The sequence below is a fragment of the Cadophora gregata genome, assembly GCF_030347475.1.
Source record: "Cadophora gregata isolate MNR1 chromosome Unknown scaffold_3, whole genome shotgun sequence".
NCBI classification, from domain to species: Eukaryota; Fungi; Ascomycota; class Leotiomycetes; order Helotiales; family Ploettnerulaceae; genus Cadophora; species Cadophora gregata.
Window position 1 is genome coordinate 3,175,204 of NW_026695926.1, and position 18,736 is coordinate 3,193,939.

General features: G+C 47.4%; 6 protein-coding genes across 7 annotated transcripts; 3 read left to right on the top strand and 3 right to left on the bottom strand.

Moving 5' to 3' along the window:
* Positions 1-454: 454 nt before the first annotated feature.
* On the bottom strand, positions 455-3,112 carry ONS95_009563 (uncharacterized protein). The gene is made up of 3 exons (XM_058503162.1): positions 2,728-3,112; positions 1,324-2,531; positions 455-1,264 (listed from the first exon to the last, which is right to left on the bottom strand). Exons 2-3 carry the CDS (start codon positions 1,649-1,651, stop codon positions 531-533), a joined length of 1,062 nt encoding a protein of 353 aa, XP_058362096.1. The 5' UTR covers positions 1,652-2,531; positions 2,728-3,112; the 3' UTR covers positions 455-530.
* ONS95_009564 (uncharacterized protein) lies at positions 2,091-7,599 on the top strand (the record flags this gene model as incomplete). Its single annotated transcript, XM_058503163.1, has 3 exons — positions 2,091-2,486; positions 2,547-4,419; positions 4,500-7,599. 3 exons carry the CDS (start codon positions 2,091-2,093, stop codon positions 7,133-7,135), a joined length of 4,905 nt encoding a protein of 1,634 aa, XP_058362097.1. The 3' UTR covers positions 7,136-7,599.
* Positions 7,600-7,928: 329 nt separating this feature from the next.
* ONS95_009565 (uncharacterized protein) lies at positions 7,929-10,737 on the bottom strand. Its single transcript, XM_058503164.1, has 5 exons — positions 9,677-10,737; positions 9,572-9,618; positions 9,062-9,520; positions 8,491-9,008; positions 7,929-8,427 (listed from the first exon to the last, which is right to left on the bottom strand). The coding sequence occupies exons 1-5, from the start codon at positions 10,141-10,143 to the stop codon at positions 8,107-8,109; spliced, it is 1,812 nt and encodes a 603-aa protein (XP_058362098.1). The 5' UTR covers positions 10,144-10,737; the 3' UTR covers positions 7,929-8,106.
* A 332-nt stretch (positions 10,738-11,069) lies between these two features.
* On the top strand, positions 11,070-11,935 carry ONS95_009566 (uncharacterized protein). The gene is made up of 2 exons (XM_058503165.1): positions 11,070-11,377; positions 11,447-11,935. The coding sequence occupies exons 1-2, from the start codon at positions 11,169-11,171 to the stop codon at positions 11,775-11,777; spliced, it is 540 nt and encodes a 179-aa protein (XP_058362099.1). The 5' UTR covers positions 11,070-11,168; the 3' UTR covers positions 11,778-11,935.
* A 110-nt stretch (positions 11,936-12,045) lies between these two features.
* Positions 12,046-14,375, top strand: KAR2_2 (ATPase with role in protein import into the ER). 2 transcript variants are annotated; one of them, XM_058503166.1, is made up of 3 exons: positions 12,046-12,561; positions 12,618-12,816; positions 12,868-14,375. In XM_058503166.1, the coding sequence occupies exons 1-3, from the start codon at positions 12,426-12,428 to the stop codon at positions 14,198-14,200; spliced, it is 1,668 nt and encodes a 555-aa protein (XP_058362100.1). In that variant the 5' UTR covers positions 12,046-12,425; the 3' UTR covers positions 14,201-14,375. The 2 variants fall into 2 exon arrangements, with proteins under 2 accessions (XP_058362100.1, XP_058362101.1); XM_058503167.1 differs by having other exon boundaries at positions 12,618-14,375.
* Positions 14,376-17,863: 3,488 nt separating this feature from the next.
* On the bottom strand, positions 17,864-18,635 carry ONS95_009568 (uncharacterized protein). Its single transcript, XM_058503168.1, has 3 exons — positions 18,597-18,635; positions 18,420-18,525; positions 17,864-18,357 (listed from the first exon to the last, which is right to left on the bottom strand). The coding sequence occupies exon 3, from the start codon at positions 18,297-18,299 to the stop codon at positions 17,988-17,990; it is 312 nt and encodes a 103-aa protein (XP_058362102.1). The 5' UTR covers positions 18,300-18,357; positions 18,420-18,525; positions 18,597-18,635; the 3' UTR covers positions 17,864-17,987.
* Between the last annotated feature and the right edge of the window lie 101 nt (positions 18,636-18,736).

Below are 18,736 nucleotides of genomic sequence, written 5' to 3' on the forward strand. Positions count from 1 at the left end.
TTCGAGGCTGCTGTCACAACTGTGTTTGGTACTGCCTTCTCCTATTTGGCTACCATCGACTACCGGCAGAACAAACAAGGCGAGCTGCACCATGTGCTTTCCAAGATGCCGTCGAAACTGAGAAGCATTTTTATAGAGATTCTCGCTCAATTGGTCTTCGTGGGGAGGTCTCTCGGCGAGTGAATTGAGTCTTGCATCGTCGCAGAGCATGCATTCAAACAACGAAATCTTGTCAATAGGCTCTTCACCCAGCAGGACAAGGGCGGCAACTTGAGAGACTGGAAGGGGTTTATCATAATGAGATTTGACATGGTCAGCGAAGGAAGATCTGCTCTTATGAATGGAGTTACAGGTCCCACAGACCCATTCTCTTCTGTGGTGAAAGATTTCGTGCTGCCACCATTCTTGGCAACTGCCAAACATTCTGAGCTCGCATTCTTGAAACGTGCACACGTAGGGCTTCAAATCTCGTAGAACATGTTTACTAGATGTAATTAGGCTAAATCCAAATATGCAGCGTATTATGAAAATTACTTCCAAGCTCTCTTGTTTCTAACCACACTTTCGGTATAGCAATATGGGCATCTGAAAGGGTGACCGTATTCGAAAGGAATACCCTTGAATGCCTCATTAGGCGGAGCTGGCATTTTGAGCTCGTTGGCCTGGCCTCCCATTGTAGCGACCTCTGATATCTGTATCTCGGACGAGCCTTGGTCCCCATAATGGTCCTTTTCATTGAAGGCCTGGGCGGCTACCATGATTGGGGTCGCTCGTTTAGCAGAAGTAAAGGAGCTAGTGAAGGTTTCGCTCTCGTCGCGAGGTGACGGCTCTTCTGAAGTTTCATCCTCAAATCCAGAGAACTTGTCATTGTGCGCTCGTTGATACATCAGATATTGACGCCTCCTTGAATTCGCTGTTCCCAATCTTTCAATCAGCCATTCCCCTGAGCAATTGTTACTGGACTTCAGGCATTGGCTGCGCATGCTGACGCACTTCTCTCTTACGTAGCTAATATCCCAGTAAGGGTCAAGATGGTACCGTGAGACTGCTTTCGAGTAGTCATCGCGAATTGGAGAAGTGCGAATGACCAAAGATACTTTTATCAGATTTCGGTTGGCGTCTTTTATGGCGGCGAAAAGCTCATCCAGCTCTGACGTCTCTGAGCTCTCTTGGTTCTTCTTGAAGACTCCGCAGGTGCCCGCATTGCTCCAAGTACCGACAGACCATGTCTCATTTGGAGCAATAGCATAAACAATGTTCACAGCTGGATACGGTCATATTAGTATGATACACATGAGAGAATGAACGAACGAGTGGGCGGACCTGTCTCAAGAGAATTTCTCAAGTCTCTCAATATCGTCAAGCATCGATCACGAATCTCTGCAGCTCTCTTTGACCGAGTATCAAGGGACATTCTCAAGTGTGTCATTTCTACTGCATCGATATCTGAGGCCCACGATTTGAATGTTGAGTGGCATTCCGAGATCAAGGCGCTCGAGATGTCGCGATTGAACCCTATCACGGTCGCTTGTTCAGGGGTTGAGTTGCCTAGGGCATTGTAGAGATTCTGATAACAGTTTATACAATCGCGGGAAAGGCTTGATATGGGCGAGGTATGATCTGTGCCCCAATGGCCAGCTGTAGCTGACATGCTGTGATTGCCGCCGTGTTTGCGAAGCTACTTTGGCGTTGATGGTGGTGATTTGGACCTCGTTATTCTGTCTTACTAGAGCCCTGCAGACAGACTCGAGAAGAGCCTGAAGTAGTGTTGCAGAAAGAATCTGGGCCAGACATAGATAACGAGCCCAAAGTTTCGTATAGTTTCACTTGACGACGACTTTTCCGTGTGTTTCCAAAGACAACGACGTAAATTCATACAATCAAGTTGATGCGCATCTACTGGTCAGAGATTGGCATCGCTCCTGCATGACAGCTGGGCGGCAACAGCAACGTTGCCATTGGTGGCATTGCTGAGCTGACAAACAAATACCCAGACAAGTGTGCAGAAGGTGGCTGAGAGGTCGTTGTGGACATCAGGATATTTTACGTCTTGTCATCATCGCATTGGATTTTCAAAGCTTGCCTTCGCTATGTCCGACCTCGAGGAGATCCAACTTGTGTTGGAAGGGTTCTCCCTCCTCAGCTCCACCGCCGAGGACTATAAACAAGGCTTCGAGAATCTACCAGATTGGAAACGCTTACGAACTGAGTTCATTGGTTTCGTAAATTCCATTGACATCGAGAAGCAGTTGTACGGCCAAATGCTAGAACGCTTCCTGGATTCTACAGATATGTCACAAGTAGAGGTTCAAGGTTTCGTGACCGGGCAATCAGACCTGGACCACTATGGAAGGCAGCGAGGAAAACTTGCCGACTTGCTGCGGAGTCGACTTGGATCATCATACGCTATATATATGAGCACGACCAGGTCTTTGAATGAGGTCATAATAGAGATGCAAGATATTCTCTCCTCGAAGAATGGCAAGGTGAGCCTGGACTCCAACCTCACGAGCTTTGAACAGCCCGATTGACTATATCTCCGTCAGATCAATTGGGCAGACAATTCTAGCAGACGATGGGAGATACAAATGGAACGCATATGGCTCAACATCAGCAAGACAGGGCGGACGACTCTTACTTCTCTTGGAACTCACTGTTGTAAGCTCCGAGAGCTGCTGGAACCGAACGAATGGCTACAGAATACAAGAGTGACTCGGAGCAACGAACCTTGGGGAAGCGTATTCGAAAGCATCAGACAACACGCAAGTAGCTTGCATTCTGCTCTGCAAAGTTATTGGACATGTGATTGTCCTACACCTCACATAGTCGACCTTCAGCTCAAGCGACGGACGATTGGGGGCTCTTCATCCATTTTTGATCTTAAATTGGAGACGGACTTGGACATCGGTTCGAGGCGCCATATTTCAATTCGGCTTATGGTAAACTCACGTTTGTATCGACCCCTCCATTTTAATGCTCCGTCTTCTCTGGGAAACTTATTTGAGCAACCTCACTTCAAACCGGGTAGAATATGGTGGGAAGACGACGAGAGCCGTGGAACTCTCCCTAAAGTTCATGCCAGAAAGAAACAGCCTACTCCAAAAACAAAAGCTAAGAAAATCCTTCGGTTGAGTGTACCTGAAGCTATTCCTGTTCGAGCGATAGTCAAATCTCCCTCCGGGGATTCGAACCCACCTGACCATGTCGGTAAAAACGTCTATCGCCCCGGAACTAAAAACTTGTGTTCACCGTTGCGCCGTCTCATCACTGACCACCCAGCCTGTCTGGAGGATCTTGCGGGTGGAAAGCAACGCTCCCACGAGCTCATTGTGATCGAAGATCGTTTCGATCTTGCCAACAAGACTCCTTGCGTCAGCCTGGAGACTTTGCTTCGAAATGGACATGCGAAAATTTTGACCAGACACCAGCGTCACGAAATTGCTAGCATTCTTGCCTCTTCTTTGTTACAGCTGCAAACTACCCCATGGCTCACACAGACCTTTGGGAAGCAAGACATCTTGTTCTATAACGAAGACTCGGCAATCCTCTTCGATAAGCCGTTCTTGCGACACCCATTCACTTCAATTGAAAGCCGTCAAGCTATCTCGCCCGCTGGTGGAGATCCACCAACGGCTCGTCTTGCTGCCCGGACTAGTCTCTTCAATCTGGGAATTGTATTGCTTGAAATATGCTATGGTCAGGCTATCGAAGACCAGCCCCTGCGGGAATCGTACCTTGGATCAGAGGGAAACCCACACGAGTATACTGATTTCATGACTGCTCGCGACTGGGCTGAGCATGTCGGCGAGCAGGAGCCAGAATGGGTCAATATAATCAGGTGTTGCTTATCCTGCATGTTTGAGGAAAAAGCCGATTGGAGTAATAAGAGATTCACCGCTGCAGTCTACACAACAGTTGTAGAGCCATTGGAAAATATGGCTGGGAGAATAGCGGCCGAAAGTATTCGCTCTGCGGAGGACCCTATTGGCGCTTCCGTCTCCATTGAAGACGCACTGACGTCCAAGAAACCCTTGCCCATGACCAACCGGCAGACGCGAAAAACGGTAGAAGAAGAGCCCCAAGCGATCGAGAACACTAAACAATTGCAAGCAGGGTACTATGACCGGGGGGAGACAATGCTAGCACTTGAGAACCAGATAAGGAAGAATTTGATGCTTTCTCATGAACCTACAAAGGCTCTGTTTCGGATATCCTGGGATCCACGCGACTTCATGACAACTCAATATGATCCCCACGATGCTTTGGAGCTAGGTTCTGTGATAATAATTAGCGGATCGGCTCTCCAGTGTCAGGCTGTTACAGTCTCGGACTATCTTAAACAAAACTGGGCAACGCATGGTGAGCATGTCCTGCAAGCACTTGAGTCGGTTCTAGCAAGTCCTGAAATCCAGGGTCGAGGTACGAAATTCAATATTTTGGTCAAATGCTTTCTGCACTGTTGGTCTACTAAAGTAAACAAACGTTGACAAAAGTCATAGCTGACATTAACTATGATTGCTCGGTAATCGTGTCGATGACCACTCCTAATGTCGTCGAAGTTCAAGCCACTGGGTCATTGGATGATGTTGTTGCAATTACACAAATTTTTGCTTGGCTTGGAGCTGCAGTCCGGAAGTCAGCGACCCCCAAAGTGCAGTACTCCGAATGTATTCTCACTTCACTTAGTGAAGGCTCTTTTGACATGGACTTCGTGCAAGCCCCGCTTGCAGAGCCTGAAAAGATGTGCTGGTTCTCATTATTTGCCAATCCAGTAATCGCGAAGGGATTCCCAATCCCTCCTCGCACAAGCTGCGATCTCGGCATCGAAATTCCTTTAGAGATGATGGCTTTTCTGATCGGAGCCGAGCATGCTGTGGAACATGGCTGTGGCCTTGTCATCAAAGGATTTTCTAGTGTGCTCATTCCCGTCAAACGTTGCAACAATTCAGTGCAGTGGCACTTAGTCAGTAAACCAAATGGCACAAGGATGAAGTATAGCGACATAAGCGATGCAATGAGACTATCTCTGCGCGAGTTGGACCAAGATTCTCTTGGCCAAACGAGAGCTTTTCTGGGGTGGTGGAGACATTCTGAGTCTTATCTTGGAACACGTAATGTTGTATATGGGGATATTAGTCCCTCAAAGGCTGAGCGAGTTTCCAGAAAAATAAATATGACAGACGTTACTGTCGGTTTCTCAAAAGGAGGAAGCGCCACCACAAAGTTTGCCATCGGAGCGAGGGAGTCGAGGTATGTGTCGCGGGCGGGCCGTTTGGAACCCCTTCTCGATGCGGGCCAAGAGATGCGCGTTTGTCTCTATGATTTTGCCTCTAAGAGATCATGGTTTGCTTCGGGAACGGAAGTTCTTCTCTATCTCGTGCATATCAAACACCAAAAAAGACCGTACGTCATGAACGGTGAGAGAGTAGATCTGGAATTTGCGAATCCAGCAGAAGATGGGTCAGGAGCCTGCAGAACCGCCTTAATGAGTATGGCTTCTGTTCCTATATACGGCAATACAGCAATATCAAGCACCAACTACTATGTGCAGGATCTTGTCAATCAACTCTGGCTCCGCCTAGAAAAGATTGAGGAGCCTAAAGACGAGGCTGGCATATCCATAGACCTGATGGCTAGTCAGAAGTTGACCGGCTATGAACTAATGGATCTCGCCTTCGATAAAGGAGTTTTGAAACAAAGAGAGGTGCGTCTCCAAGATACAAGCGGGAAATGGCTTGACATGATCAAGGCCTGTGACGGAGTTGTGCTATTTGGAAGCCACCTCGGGGATTTGATCAGGCCCGCTACGGAGACTCGTGGTCTCTATCCCGGCTGGTCGAGCCTCCCGGAAGGAAAAGACTACATGGCAATGACGAGTCAAAGTGTGTTTCGTGTCTTTGGAGAAGCCGATGACGAAGGACATCTCAGATTATTCGACTTGAGGCTTCACAAAAGCTCTCTTCTGTTCGAAAGTTGTTCTGGTTCGAGAAGTCACTGTTCTTGCCAACGCACCCTGCAAATAGTGCGAAAAAGAAAGATATCTTGGGGCATGGTGAATCCTCCAGGCAACTGTGGCCTGACAGGATGTGTTATAATCGGTCGAACTCGTGGGATCCACAAGTCGCAAAAACATTCGTCTAATTTTGAGGGACAGCTTTGCTCTTCCCAGAGCTCCAACGAGTGTAATAATGAAAATCTCGTGGACGAGGCTTTGACTACTTCGGCGCCCGAAATGCCAATACCAGAAGATTTTGAAGCGGCCTTGAGAGCTTCGGGTGACATGTACCTGAGTCAGGATGATGATGATGATGTGGACTTAGAATATTCTGAAGAGGTGCCTGTACAGGTGAATACAACACTACGCAGCCGCCAATCAGGATCCTCCTCGACAGTAATTGACGCCAGGCCAATGCCTGTTGTTTGGCCGTTCTCGGATACGAAGAATAAGATCCTGCCTCAAGATTACGGCGAAGATGTTGCACTCCAATCTCAAACATCAGGACCACTACCCTTGGGCATAGATTCGAGAAATCTAAAACAACTTGATATGTCATCGACAGAATTGCCTGGACCATCGACATGCCTTTGCCGTATGAGATCTGACCCATCCGCTGTACATACCTGTCAATGCTTCCGCAAAGTTCGAGAAGAAGACGCGGTAGTGATTGCAAAGGACTCTGGTTGCCATCTTCTTTCAATACCCGACAGCAAGCCTTTCCTTGTCTCTCGACCAGCACGCTTGAATATAGTAGAAGGCCGCACAGAATTGGATCCGACGCTGTCACTAACGTCGGGAAAAAAGCTTCCTTCTCTGTCCGCTGAATATGAATCATCAGAAGCCCATAATGGGAGGTGGACTTCCACCAATCCGAGGAGCCCCCCGAACGTCTCACTGCCACACAGAAAGCTCCTCGACTATGCTTCAAAATCGCCAACTCCAGAGAACCAGGGGCAACCAGTGCGTGGTCAAGGTGTCCAAAGACTCGTGAAGAAGGGGCCTGTGAGTGAGCTTCGGAGCTCATACCTGAGGGAAGAGCCTAGGACAAGTGACCCAGAAGCTCATCCATGGAGAGTGGCACAACGACATGATGCTCAGAAGGACGGGAAGGGAAAGGGGAAGGAGAGTGCCGTATAAAACGCGGACAATTATATACCAATATGGCGTATCAAAATTCACTTGCGGAAAGCGTCTCTGTCATTCTGTGCTGGATGACTAGCATCTGTCGCTTACCCATGTTGATGGCTTTCCACTTCTGCTTAGTCTCAATTTTCCTCTCCACCTAGTTCACCTGCTTATTTCAACACCTTGCCCCACGATCTTGTTTTGCGTCACATCTAAATTGGCAACTATCACTTTATCGTCGAGTTTTGCTATAATCTTTTCCAGGCAGCCAGGCTCTTTCCTTTTGTCTCTAATATCATAAGAAAGACAGTAATTATGATAACGATATTGGTGTAAATAAAAAGGAAGTAGCATCATAATTAACAGAAGCGAGAGTAATACAGTCGCTGTCAATTGCTGTTTGATGAGACAAGATTTCCCACCAAAAGTCACACTTGACACTTGTTTTTAAACTGTTACTAAAGACCTTTTATATCAGCTGTCTATCATCATACACCTTTTGATAACAATTCATCTTAGTTCTCGTATTTAGTTATTCCCTCAACTGCCGAAAGCACTCTTTTCCGGGGTACCTTGGACGACAACTCAGTATTCAAATTCCAGCGTTCTTCGCTAAATTAAATAGGGTTTCGCTACAGGCTATGCACACCCTGTAAAAAATGTGTTTGATACGATACGGCAATTAAGGGGATAGTTTAACTGCTTTTCTCTTAATCGTGACGCGGAAAGGGGCTCGCTAAATTACAGGCCCGTTGTTGACACCTGGGATTTGTATCATGTAATCGGTGTCTTTCATAGCAGGAGACGCTGTGGCAAAAATTTGCTTGGTGCCCATATACCTAACATATAAAGAAAGAAAAAGTAAGTAAAGCATATGTTCGTGACACAGATCAGCGGTAGCACCGCCCCTATGATGACTTCAGCAGTTTTGAACCTACTGCCAACACTTTTCCAGCATTCATTGTATTCAACTAAAAACCGTTTCAAGGAGGAACATTCGAAAACCTAGCCCTTTCTCGTGCTGCATCGTGTGGGATTACTCTGACACCACGACTAGCCTCGATTATATCTCCACTTTCACCATGTACGCAATTATCGAAGACACCAGCAATGTCATCCTGAGTAGCCCTAGCTGCTCCACTGCCACCGGATATGCCGATCACTGTCTGCCTCTTTAATGCCAAAAAGTCTACAAATGGGAAGTCGGAAGTTTGCTGAACTTGGTTCCACGCAGTGAGGGCTAGAACTAAGAGTATCAGGAACAGTATCAAGCCACAGACGATGATGTAAGCTACGACTGTCCACTTCAAGGAATGTCAGCATTCAGCAAACATCACTGACCAATATCAGGTGAAGTTGATACATACCCGAGATATTGTCAGAAGGTCGACCTTTTCAGAATACGAACCAAGTATGTAATTCTCGCTCGGTAAGCCATCCACCTTCTTCGTCACGGATGGAGGGGGGCCGAGAGCTGATGTCATGGGATTGTAGAAATACAATGGAACCATAAAGAGGTTTCTTAAAACCTCCCTAGGGTGTACTTGATACGCAGCAGTCCGGGAAACGTCCAAGATATTTGAAATCCAGCTCGTCAGCTGAAATTCAACGCCTGTCACATCGCAGGCAAAGCTTATGTCCAATGCCTGAAATGGATAGAGAAAGCCGTTAAAAGCAGTGAGAAAATCTGCTGGGGTGATATCTTGTGGCTCGGCTTTCGTCAGATTCTTGACGTCCAGAAGTTCGCCACTCTTCCTGTCTACGGCGACCGTAGCTTCTCTTCGGTACGGAGCGACAATGACGTTCCATGTTGCAGCGGTTCTCCAAGAGCCCTCATACGTGCAGCCGCCATCCGCAGTGACTTTGTCATTGCAGTATTTGAACGCTGGAAAGTTTGGATGTGAGTACGGTGAAGTGGCAACTGTGATTGAGACATACCTGCAAGAATTTTTCTATCCTCGTGCGGAGTCATGCAAATCAGAAAAGCAACGTCGGCGATACCTGTTGTACCATACATCCCGAATAGGGTGCAATCTTTCTCTGACCACTGAACAATCGCTGGGCCATCCCAGAAATCCAGCTGGTAGACTGGTGTGGCACGGGTCATGTAAACCGGGAGGGAAGATCTGTTTTCTGCCAAGTATCTCCATGGTGTTACTGTCTGGAGCCCTCCAGGAATAATATACGACGAGCAGTTTGTCTTTTCCTTACACTCTGGGCTGATGGCTGGCCAATCTTTTGTTATGGTAGTGTCTCTGATCATGTTCAATGCTAGTCCAGAGAGGTATGCTCCGTTAGATAGCTTGAGAGCTGCTTGAGAAGCGTTGTATTTCCCAATGCCTCCAGAGATATCTTCCCAGTTAGTGGGACGGTAGTCTATGCCTGGATTGACCTTGGCTAGATCGTGGTGAGTATTACTTCTTCGATGTGGAACGTAGTACTACTCACTCATGAATATCAGACCTGGGAACTGGATAAAAAGCCAGAACCCCACTCTGGATCATGTCAACTTTGATGCTATATCTTAAGATTGAATCAAAATTCAGTACTTACCGACTAAGCCCCCAGAATCGCGCATTAGTCATCGATGGCCTCCGAACTTGAGTCCCACGTACAGCTCCTGTTTGAGCCCGGCGGTGCCTGTGTCGCCAAATGAAATCCACAGGAAATCTCAAAATCTGCTGGAGCTTCCCCGGCACTCTTCTCCAAATCCTCTGGAAGAGTCTCAAGTCATGGAATATAATTCCGAGCCAGCCAGCTAGACCACTACTTGAGCTCAGAGCCAAGAAATCAGTCAAGTTCTGGCCCCTTCGCATAAAACGCTCACTCCATTGAGCGGATTGCCAAGCTTTGTCTCCTGCTGCAAGCAGAGCATAGTTGTTGAGAAGAGCTAAGACGTTCAAGAGCAAGAACCCGCCGGTGACACCAGATCTAGCCAGAGGACCATTGACGTCTGAAGCTGTGCTGATAATGTATGTGGTGATTGTGTACACCACTATCAAGACGATCGGACCTTTCATTGACCAGCAGAAGCTACTGAATGTCTTCTTCCGAGGTCGAGTTTGTGGTGATGGACTCGATCCTGTTGCTCCACCATTTGCTTGGAGAGGAACGTGGTTTGTTGCATTTCCATTGACGACTGGGGCTGGCGTTGCTTGAGAATTTGGGGTTGGGTGGCTATTGTTGGAAGTTGCGGGCTGTTCCGCCTGAGGGACTTGTGGCACCAAGTTCGTAGATACACGTGAAGCTGCAGTATCTGGTGTTGAAGCTTGATTGTTCGCCGGAGTTCTTTCACCTCCTACCAGTGGTGTTGGTGCCGGTGGTCTACGACTAGATGGTCCTGGCTGTGGCTCTGTCGAGGCTCCAGCAGCCTGGAGATTTTGTGCCTATAAATTGAACTCAAATCTGGCTCCAACAAGAAATAGATCGGACCTTACAGGTGCTTCTACCCTCTCATCCGACATGGGACCAACATCCGTCAGCGGGATAACTTCTGGACGTGGTTGTGCCATTGTTGACATTCCGCTTCTTCAAAAAGCGAAACTTTGGAAGAAAACATCACAAAATATACCTGGCAACTGCTCCCAGGAAACTTAGCAGTGTGATGAGATTGGCGACTATCACGATCAATACCATCCCGCCATCCATCCACAACAACAAATGGTTGCTCAGCTCTCGCTTCGCCGTCCACTCCCCAAACTGTAAGCCCACGCCACGGCTTTGGAGGCTGAGACATTACTTCTTCGGGAAGCTAGGGAAGTGCCGAACCGCTCCCTTCCACGAATGAAGTGGGACCTCATGCTTATCATCTACTAGAAAGGTGGGTGGCTGTATTGTGTAGCACTACATTTATTTGTTTTGTGCTTCAGGTGACCTTGGCAGGAGTTGGAACACGCAACCCCTCGTCCGGGGTATGGGGTCTGGAGGGGGAGGGCCACCACCAAGCAAATGGGAGAATGTCAGGGACTTAATAATATCGAGGATCAGACAAAAGCTCCCAGAAACCGAACAAGCGCTTTTGTCTTAATCTCATTTGAGATCAGTCATGTTCATCAAAATCCTCCTCTTGCTCTTGCTGGAGCCCTTTGTAGCTCTTGGTTCTGTGCCCCGTCTCGCATCCCGTCAAAATTTTGAATGCGGCGTAAAGCCTGTCAAGTGTGGAGATGGTTGGTGCTGCATATTCGGGGAGGTCTGTCAGGCCTCACCTGATGCTGTGTTTGTTTGCGTCGATAGCATTCTTACCAATTCCGACGGGTGAGCATCCATCTCCAGAACAATCATCAAAACAACATCCAAGGGCTCTAAACATTAACAAGGCACTAGTTCAGCTGTCACCAACCCGGCACAGAACCCTGCATCGTTCGACTCTCTTATCAGTGGTATTATCAGCTCTGCAACTCAACCTTTGACATTCACGCAAAATGGAACCACACAAACGATATCGTTCTCGATCTCTGCTCTGAGTACGAGTTCAATCGACGTCTCCGGCTCGAGAGATAGGTCGACCATTACTCCCGCTCCATCGGCATCAGCACGTACTTCGACCATCATTCCGACGACTACCAGTGAATCTTATGGAGAGGCATCTGTCGCAATTATGAAAGGATGGTGGATAGGTCCTATTTTGGGCATTGTTTTGATGTTTGTTCTTTGATTCGGGGAGAGAACTTAGTTTGATAACTGGGAAGAGGCAGGCTAGCAATACCTAGGTAACTAGTAGCTAGATAGTTCTGATTATTTAACTTCTGTATTTGAGCGGAAAATGACAGTACTTATTCAATATGATTTCTTGTCGAAGACCTTTAGCCAACAAGCCTGGAGCATTAGCGAACTGACACGGTGAAGCCCCCCAACTTACAGCGTAGCTTAGCCCTTCCACCCTATTCAGTGCACCTCTCGCTTATTCCGAGGCAGAAACAAACAGTTCGGAGAATCAGGCGAGCCTTTCCATTTCCAAGATATATTGATGCCTTATTCTGGGGAAAAATGGCCATCCTATCAAAAGACAGATACGCTCTATGTCATAGCCTGGTGAAGGGCTGATTATTTTTTGGTACTGTTGGTATCACGTGTCGCTGCCTCGCCGCAGAACCGGCGACGTTTCCTTTGGCATCTTTCTTCGAACCTCAGCGCCGTTCGCCTTCCTCCTTCAGATCAATTCATCTTCTATCACTACACGTATGTTTGGGGGTTTTTCTGGCTAAAGAGAAAAAATTAGAGTTATCCAACTCATTTCAGTGCTCTCGGATGAGCATCAAAAGTGGCTTCTGAGGGCCTGCCAAAACCTTCTTGGATATCAACCATGAGATCACTCACAACGAAGCAAACTCTTACTTTTTCCACAGTCCTCTGCATAGCATTACTTCTACCGACATTCGACTACTCTATCTTTAGATTAAGCCCTTTAGATTACACCCAGCCCGTTGACACTGGTCCAGGTACACACACTCGCCTCAAAGCTGCTAGTCATGAAACAGAACTAAAAGTCCTGCAGTCGTCGGGATAGATCTCGGTCTTAAGTACTCGCGTGTTGGCATCGTTCAAAATGACACGTTTGAAATGATAGCCGATGAGAAAGGCCGAAGCTTAGTGCCGTCGGTTGTCGCTTACACGGAAGATGGCAAGTCTTTGGTTGGTTTCGAAGTGCAGGAGAAGTCTTTGAGTAATCCCAAGAATACGATTTATGATATAAGGTTCATTTAGATGAGTACTATTTCAAATGCAACGCTGATAACCAGGTCTAGGCACCTGATCGGTGGAAACTTTTCGGATCCTGCAGTCCAGAGCAGAATTGCAGCCCTGCATTACGAGGTCGTGCAGAGAGGGTACAGCAATGGTTCGCTCGATATCAAAGCCCAAACCGCAAACGGAGATCAGTTCTTCTCACCAGAAGACATAACCGCCATGATCTTGAGCCGGCTGAAGACCATGGCCGAGACTTACTTGGATACAACGGTCACTTCAGCCGTCGTCGCCGTACCCTCTTACTTCACCGACACGCAAAGAACAGCCACTAGAGAAGCGGCAAAGATAGCTGGATTGGACATCTTTAGTATGATTGACGAGCCAATTGCGGCTGCTTTTGGACATCGGCTTGACCTTTGGGATGGTCTTTGCGACGAACCTGATTTCTACGAGAGTAAAATATGCAATGTTGTCGTGTACGACATCCAGGAGACAGAATGGGATCTCACGCTATTGGAGATCGATCGTGGTGTATTTGAACTCAAGACAACGGTACACAATGATCAGGGGCGAGGGTTGCTTGGATACTTGCCGACCATGATACAGAGTCCGCTTAAATTCCTTGGGATAGACTCTTCCGCACCACTGATTAGTTCAACTGAGGGATTTTTGAAGGCTTTACAACTGCGCAAGCAGGATATTCACAGCATCCTCGTCACTGGTGACCCGAAGCTTATTTCAGAGGCTCAGAGAGTCCTCGAAGGATACTTCACAAACGTAGAAGCAATCACAAACCCCGATTTCTCGAACGATGAAGCTGTCGTCCGCGGAGTTGCACTTCGGGGAGCCGCTTTCAGACTGAGCCAGGAGGAATGGGATGGCTGTTCGATGACCATTGACGTCCTCCACTTGAGTATGGGAATCGAGGCAAGCAACGGAACTTTCCACACCATCATTCGAAATGGCACGGCTATTCCAAACCGCAAGTCCACCATCGTCACGACAACTTTCGACAACCAAGAAAAAGTTGTGGTTAACGTCTGGGAAGGCCAGCGACTGATTTCAAACAAGAACAGGTTACTAGGTACATTAGAGCTTACAGGAATCTCGCCCAGACCAAAAGGATTGCCGAGGATTGAAGTCAGTCTTGAAGTCGACGCGAACAGGATATTGCGCGCTACAGCTAGGGACCTACAAAGCGATAATGAGAACTGGGCGGAATTTATTGTGAAAGCAAGGAAGAGTAATTACACGGAAGAGATTCTCCGGTCCCTTCTCAACGAAGCGGGAAAGTTCCGTGAGGAAGATGAACTTTGGGCTGAGAAACTTTCAAGAATTGATTCAGATAAAAGCGAAGATGGTCGGGAGAACTCTGTAATCCTGGTAGTATGATAGGAGATAGGAGACGTGCAGTTAAGTTTAATAGTTCAGAGCGGAGACAGCTCCGGTTTGCTCAGCACCGTTGGGCGCCAGGATCTAAGACAAGAACGCTGGTCGTTGAACTCTGTTTCCCCTATTCTGCTAGTAGCTTGTAATTGTTGCTGGGGTAGACTATCCCATATCCCACAGTGTACCTTCTGCGTCATTAGAATTTGTGATTTTCCTACAAATAGTCACAATAGACGAAAACGACCTGTCAAAAGCTCACTGTGTGCGCATATCTTCATACTTTCACCCAAGAAAAGCCACAATTCTCCGCGCAATTCTCCGCGCAATTCTCCGTGCCGCTCCTCCACAAATTATTTTCTGCACCCCACGACAACATCATCAGAATCATACTACAGTACTATCCCCCCCCCGGCTTGAATGTTAAATGTGAACTTTTGCGGGTCGGAGGCCTGACTTTCAAGTGCTGAGTGGTCGGAGGCCCTGGATAGAGCCAGAAGCACGAGCCAGAATTAGGTCTATTGTAATAGTAACGGTGCCTTTAGAAGGTTCGAGAGACACTTAAGCCCTACCTAAGGCTAAATCTCTACTGAAGTATTGGATAGACACCCCTAGTAGCTACTCACACGAGGTCCAGTTTTCTACACATTTAACATTCAAGTTGGGGGGGAAATGTAATTGACTTCCGATAGCTACCGGTAGCTACCGGGACAAAACTTTGCTTCAAGACCAGACCGAATTTTCAAGTTTCATACCCTTGTACCGGAGAGATTCCGGTTAATACTGCTATTATACTCTGTCTTATTTCTAGGTGTGAGCTTATTGGTAGGGGACAAAGCGAGGAACTTGGCGGTGTGTTTCTACGGGGATACTTCCCAGGACTTTGAATACATGGGTCCAGTGCTGGATAGTATATGCCTTGTCAAGACTCTCTGGAGACCCTGAGAGGTATTTCGGTATATGATTAAGTGAAGGCTGAGAAAAACGATTCTCAATCGTTCAATAGGATGATCAATAAATTCCCAGCTCGAACATCAAGAACGCTGGGCGAATTGTAAGCTTATCAGTCATAGCATCAGCATGAACGTATCCCAGGGCATCCACCAACCAACCAACATTCCACGAACTCTCGCATGACATACTTCTTTCATCCTTCAGCCCCCACGTCCCTCGTCCATCTATCACGTAGTCAATTGCAACGTCGAGCGGCTCGGGCCGGGCCCCCCCCTTCCCCGGGCCCCCGGCGACGACAATAATCAGACCATTCCACCTTCATGCAAGCAAGGCAAGAAACTCGAGTCATTCAAAGTGGAATGAATGGAACGTGCCCGGGCGTCCACGTCCGCAGCGGCGGCCGCACATCCATCCATCCATCCATCCATCCCTTATCATGAACACCAGCTGGTCTGAGCAGGGCTGTGAAATTTCTGGAAGCGTGGAAGACATCCGGCCCAATTGATATACTACTGAAACCTTGCTTCATGTGAAGCGCAGCCTGGAACCTCCCTCCGGGATTGAGCTCCCGCTTTCCGCGATGAATTTGCGAAATGCAACAAAAGAATATTTTGGAGGCAGTTTGCTGGGTTTCTTCTCTCTTTCCTTGCTTGATGTGTTTGAGGTTGACTTTGCTGGTGAGGCGAGGTGGGCTCGCCTGATTACTTCGCTTCTTGGGACGAAGGTGTTTTGGTGTGGTGTTTTGTTTGTTTTATTTGGCCGTGGGGCTTTTGGCTGCCTTCTTCACTGTGGTTCACTGCGAACATGAAAATACTGCGTGAACAATTTTGCTTCGCACCACGACTGCGAATGCTCGCTGTGATTTCCGTTTTGGAGAATAATGTATTTTTATGAAGCTCTATGCTAAATTTACAACCCTTTCCATATTGCCTCGGTCCAGTTTCGAACCGGTAGGTGTTCTGCAAGGAACAGCTTCTGGTTTTCGCTTAGTTGCTCCGAAGGATTCAGACGCAAGGACGAGAAACAGGGGATGGTCTCGAGACGTGGACACCTAAATCATCGTAACGGATATGTTATCGAATATAGTTAGCTGTTAACTTCTCGCATCTCCAGGCGCCGTCAATGGGGCATCAATGCATAAGAAGTGGCTTCAGGAAGTGGTGAGGTGCGGGAAGATACTTAGTAGTGATAAGTGACACAGCGAAACCTTTTGACTTTAAGATCGCGTTCCTTTCCAGTGGTCTGAACTCAATTCAACATCAGTGGAAGGGAGCTGTAGATATGAAGATACTGACAAAATCGTACTTGAATTGTATGAAGTGTTCTGCTGCATCATAGAATTGTCGGTCCTTTGTACGTTAATTCGGAGTCACTAAATCACCATCCAGCGTTTCAATTGACAGAACCGCTTCACAGCGCTTAGACTTCTGCGCTACAAACCGCTCTCCTAGTCCTACAAGATAGCTCAAATACAGATTCCTAGTCCTCACACTTACGCTGCAAACCCAAGGACCCGTCCTCCGGAACCTCCGGACCAGCCTCCGTAGATGTGCAACAAAATGCCATCCATCCAGTAACAACAATTCGAGGAACGCAGAGACCACGAATGCCACAAGGTCCTCCAGAAGATTCAAACTTTGCACCGACTGTTTTGCCCTGTCTCCGTCATCTGGTGCGACCGCTGCTGTCGTTCCGCGAAAGTCAAAATGTGCAACATAGCGGGAAGACTGTCAGCTGTCTAAGATGTCGAGCTTCTTCTTTTCGAACGACCGCGGCACGGCATAGCATGGCATTATTTCGACCTTCCAAACTAAGTGAAAGACTCAAGGGGCTAACCCAGCTTGGTAGCCAAAACTTTAAAATATTTTCCCCTCTGGAGTCAGTGTTGCTCTAACCGGTAAGAATCATAGTTCACGCCAAGTCAGCACCAGAACGCAAGCTAACCACAACACACGTCGCCTGTTTGCTCACTTTTGTTTAGCGAACACCCACCCGATATATCTGTAACGCTTCCTAACGTTCCAGAGGTTTTCGAGAAGCTGGAAAGGAAAGCGGTGCAAGCACGGCCCACTTTCTACGATGTGCAACAGAGTAGAGCCACAGGGTTACGGCTCGTGACTCGGATGATTTCCCGTTCGAATATTTTCGTTTAGGATGAGAGGCACGAGAGCTCTCTCGGCTGTGCGGTGCATTATGTTGTACGTAGGTGGTAACCATGTGGCGAGGATCGGCACGCCACAAAAACATCGAAATGCAACAAAAGATTATTATTTCTCTGTGCGAGTAAGCTGTGGAGGCGAACTTTGGATGACATGTGTGACGTGGTGAAGTTTGGTTTTGAGATAACTGCAGTGGTGTTTTGGTCGAATAGAGATAGCTGTGAGGCTTTACTCCTCGAGGCATGAAGAACGGCCCTTAACAGTAGCACCAAAGCCAGCAGCGTGAATTCGTGGAGAAATTAATGTCCTCAGAATATTTACAGAACATTGAAACATTTCAATTGACGCTTTTTACATGGGAGGAACTGGCTAGTATAAGGTAAGGTACCTGGGTACAAGTATCCCAGAAGTCTCACGTGATCCTCTCCATGGTAGGTATTCCTACTGCAGGGAACTTCTGAGGTATCCTTTCTTTTGTATTTCACAAGCAAGTTTCAGACATCTAGAATCACAATAGAAGACCTGGATTTCATTTCAATTTCTTAATAAAAAACAGCCCCAAGGTCACCAAACAACCCAACGACATACAAACGCCAAATTTCCTCTATTGATCCATACTATCCATCCATCCACCCAACCCTCAATGTCCTCAAAAAGCTCCAAAACATTCAACTCAACCCCTAAATCCCCAATTTAGGAGCCCGCTCATACGGAACAACCATTCCTCCGTTACCATCTCCCCGCTCATCCTCTTCTCCACCCGGAAAGAAATCACCCATTCCCTCATCCTCATCCAAGACCTCATCCAAACCCAGCTCCATGCTACCCTTCATAAATACCCCAGGGGCCTTCTGAATAAAAGCTGGATCTTCGTGGAGAAGGACTGGGAAGATCAACTCGCTGCTGGAGTCGGCGGGACCGGAACCTTTCTTTTGGCAATTGAAAGAGAAGAGCTTGCCAATCCAGCACTTGATAATGCTGAGGAGGGACATTTTGGTGGTGTTTGGTATTCCTTGAGGAGTTGGGAGGGATTTGAGGGGGAGGAGAGAGCTGGGTTGGGTGGAATGTCAGGATTGTGTGGATTTAGAGTTTGATTGAATAGCCTGAAATACCTTCGTATGGCTCAATTGAGATGTTACAAGACGTTTTGGTGACTCGATACTGTTTTTTTTTTGCTGCAATGAGAAAGACTGGCGACAAGAAGGAACTGGATTGTGGCTGTTGTGATTAATAAAACGTCAAAATGAAGACAAAAGTGACAAATTGGCCTCGAGATTTCATAGACATACCTGTCTGTGATTCAGTAAGGGTATAAACAGACGTGGTTCTGCGTTGTTCGTTTATTTGTTGTTGTGCAAAGATGCGTTGGGGGTTTGATAGAAGGAGCCGTTGTCTGGAAGTAAACAAACGACGCGAGATTTGTGTCAGG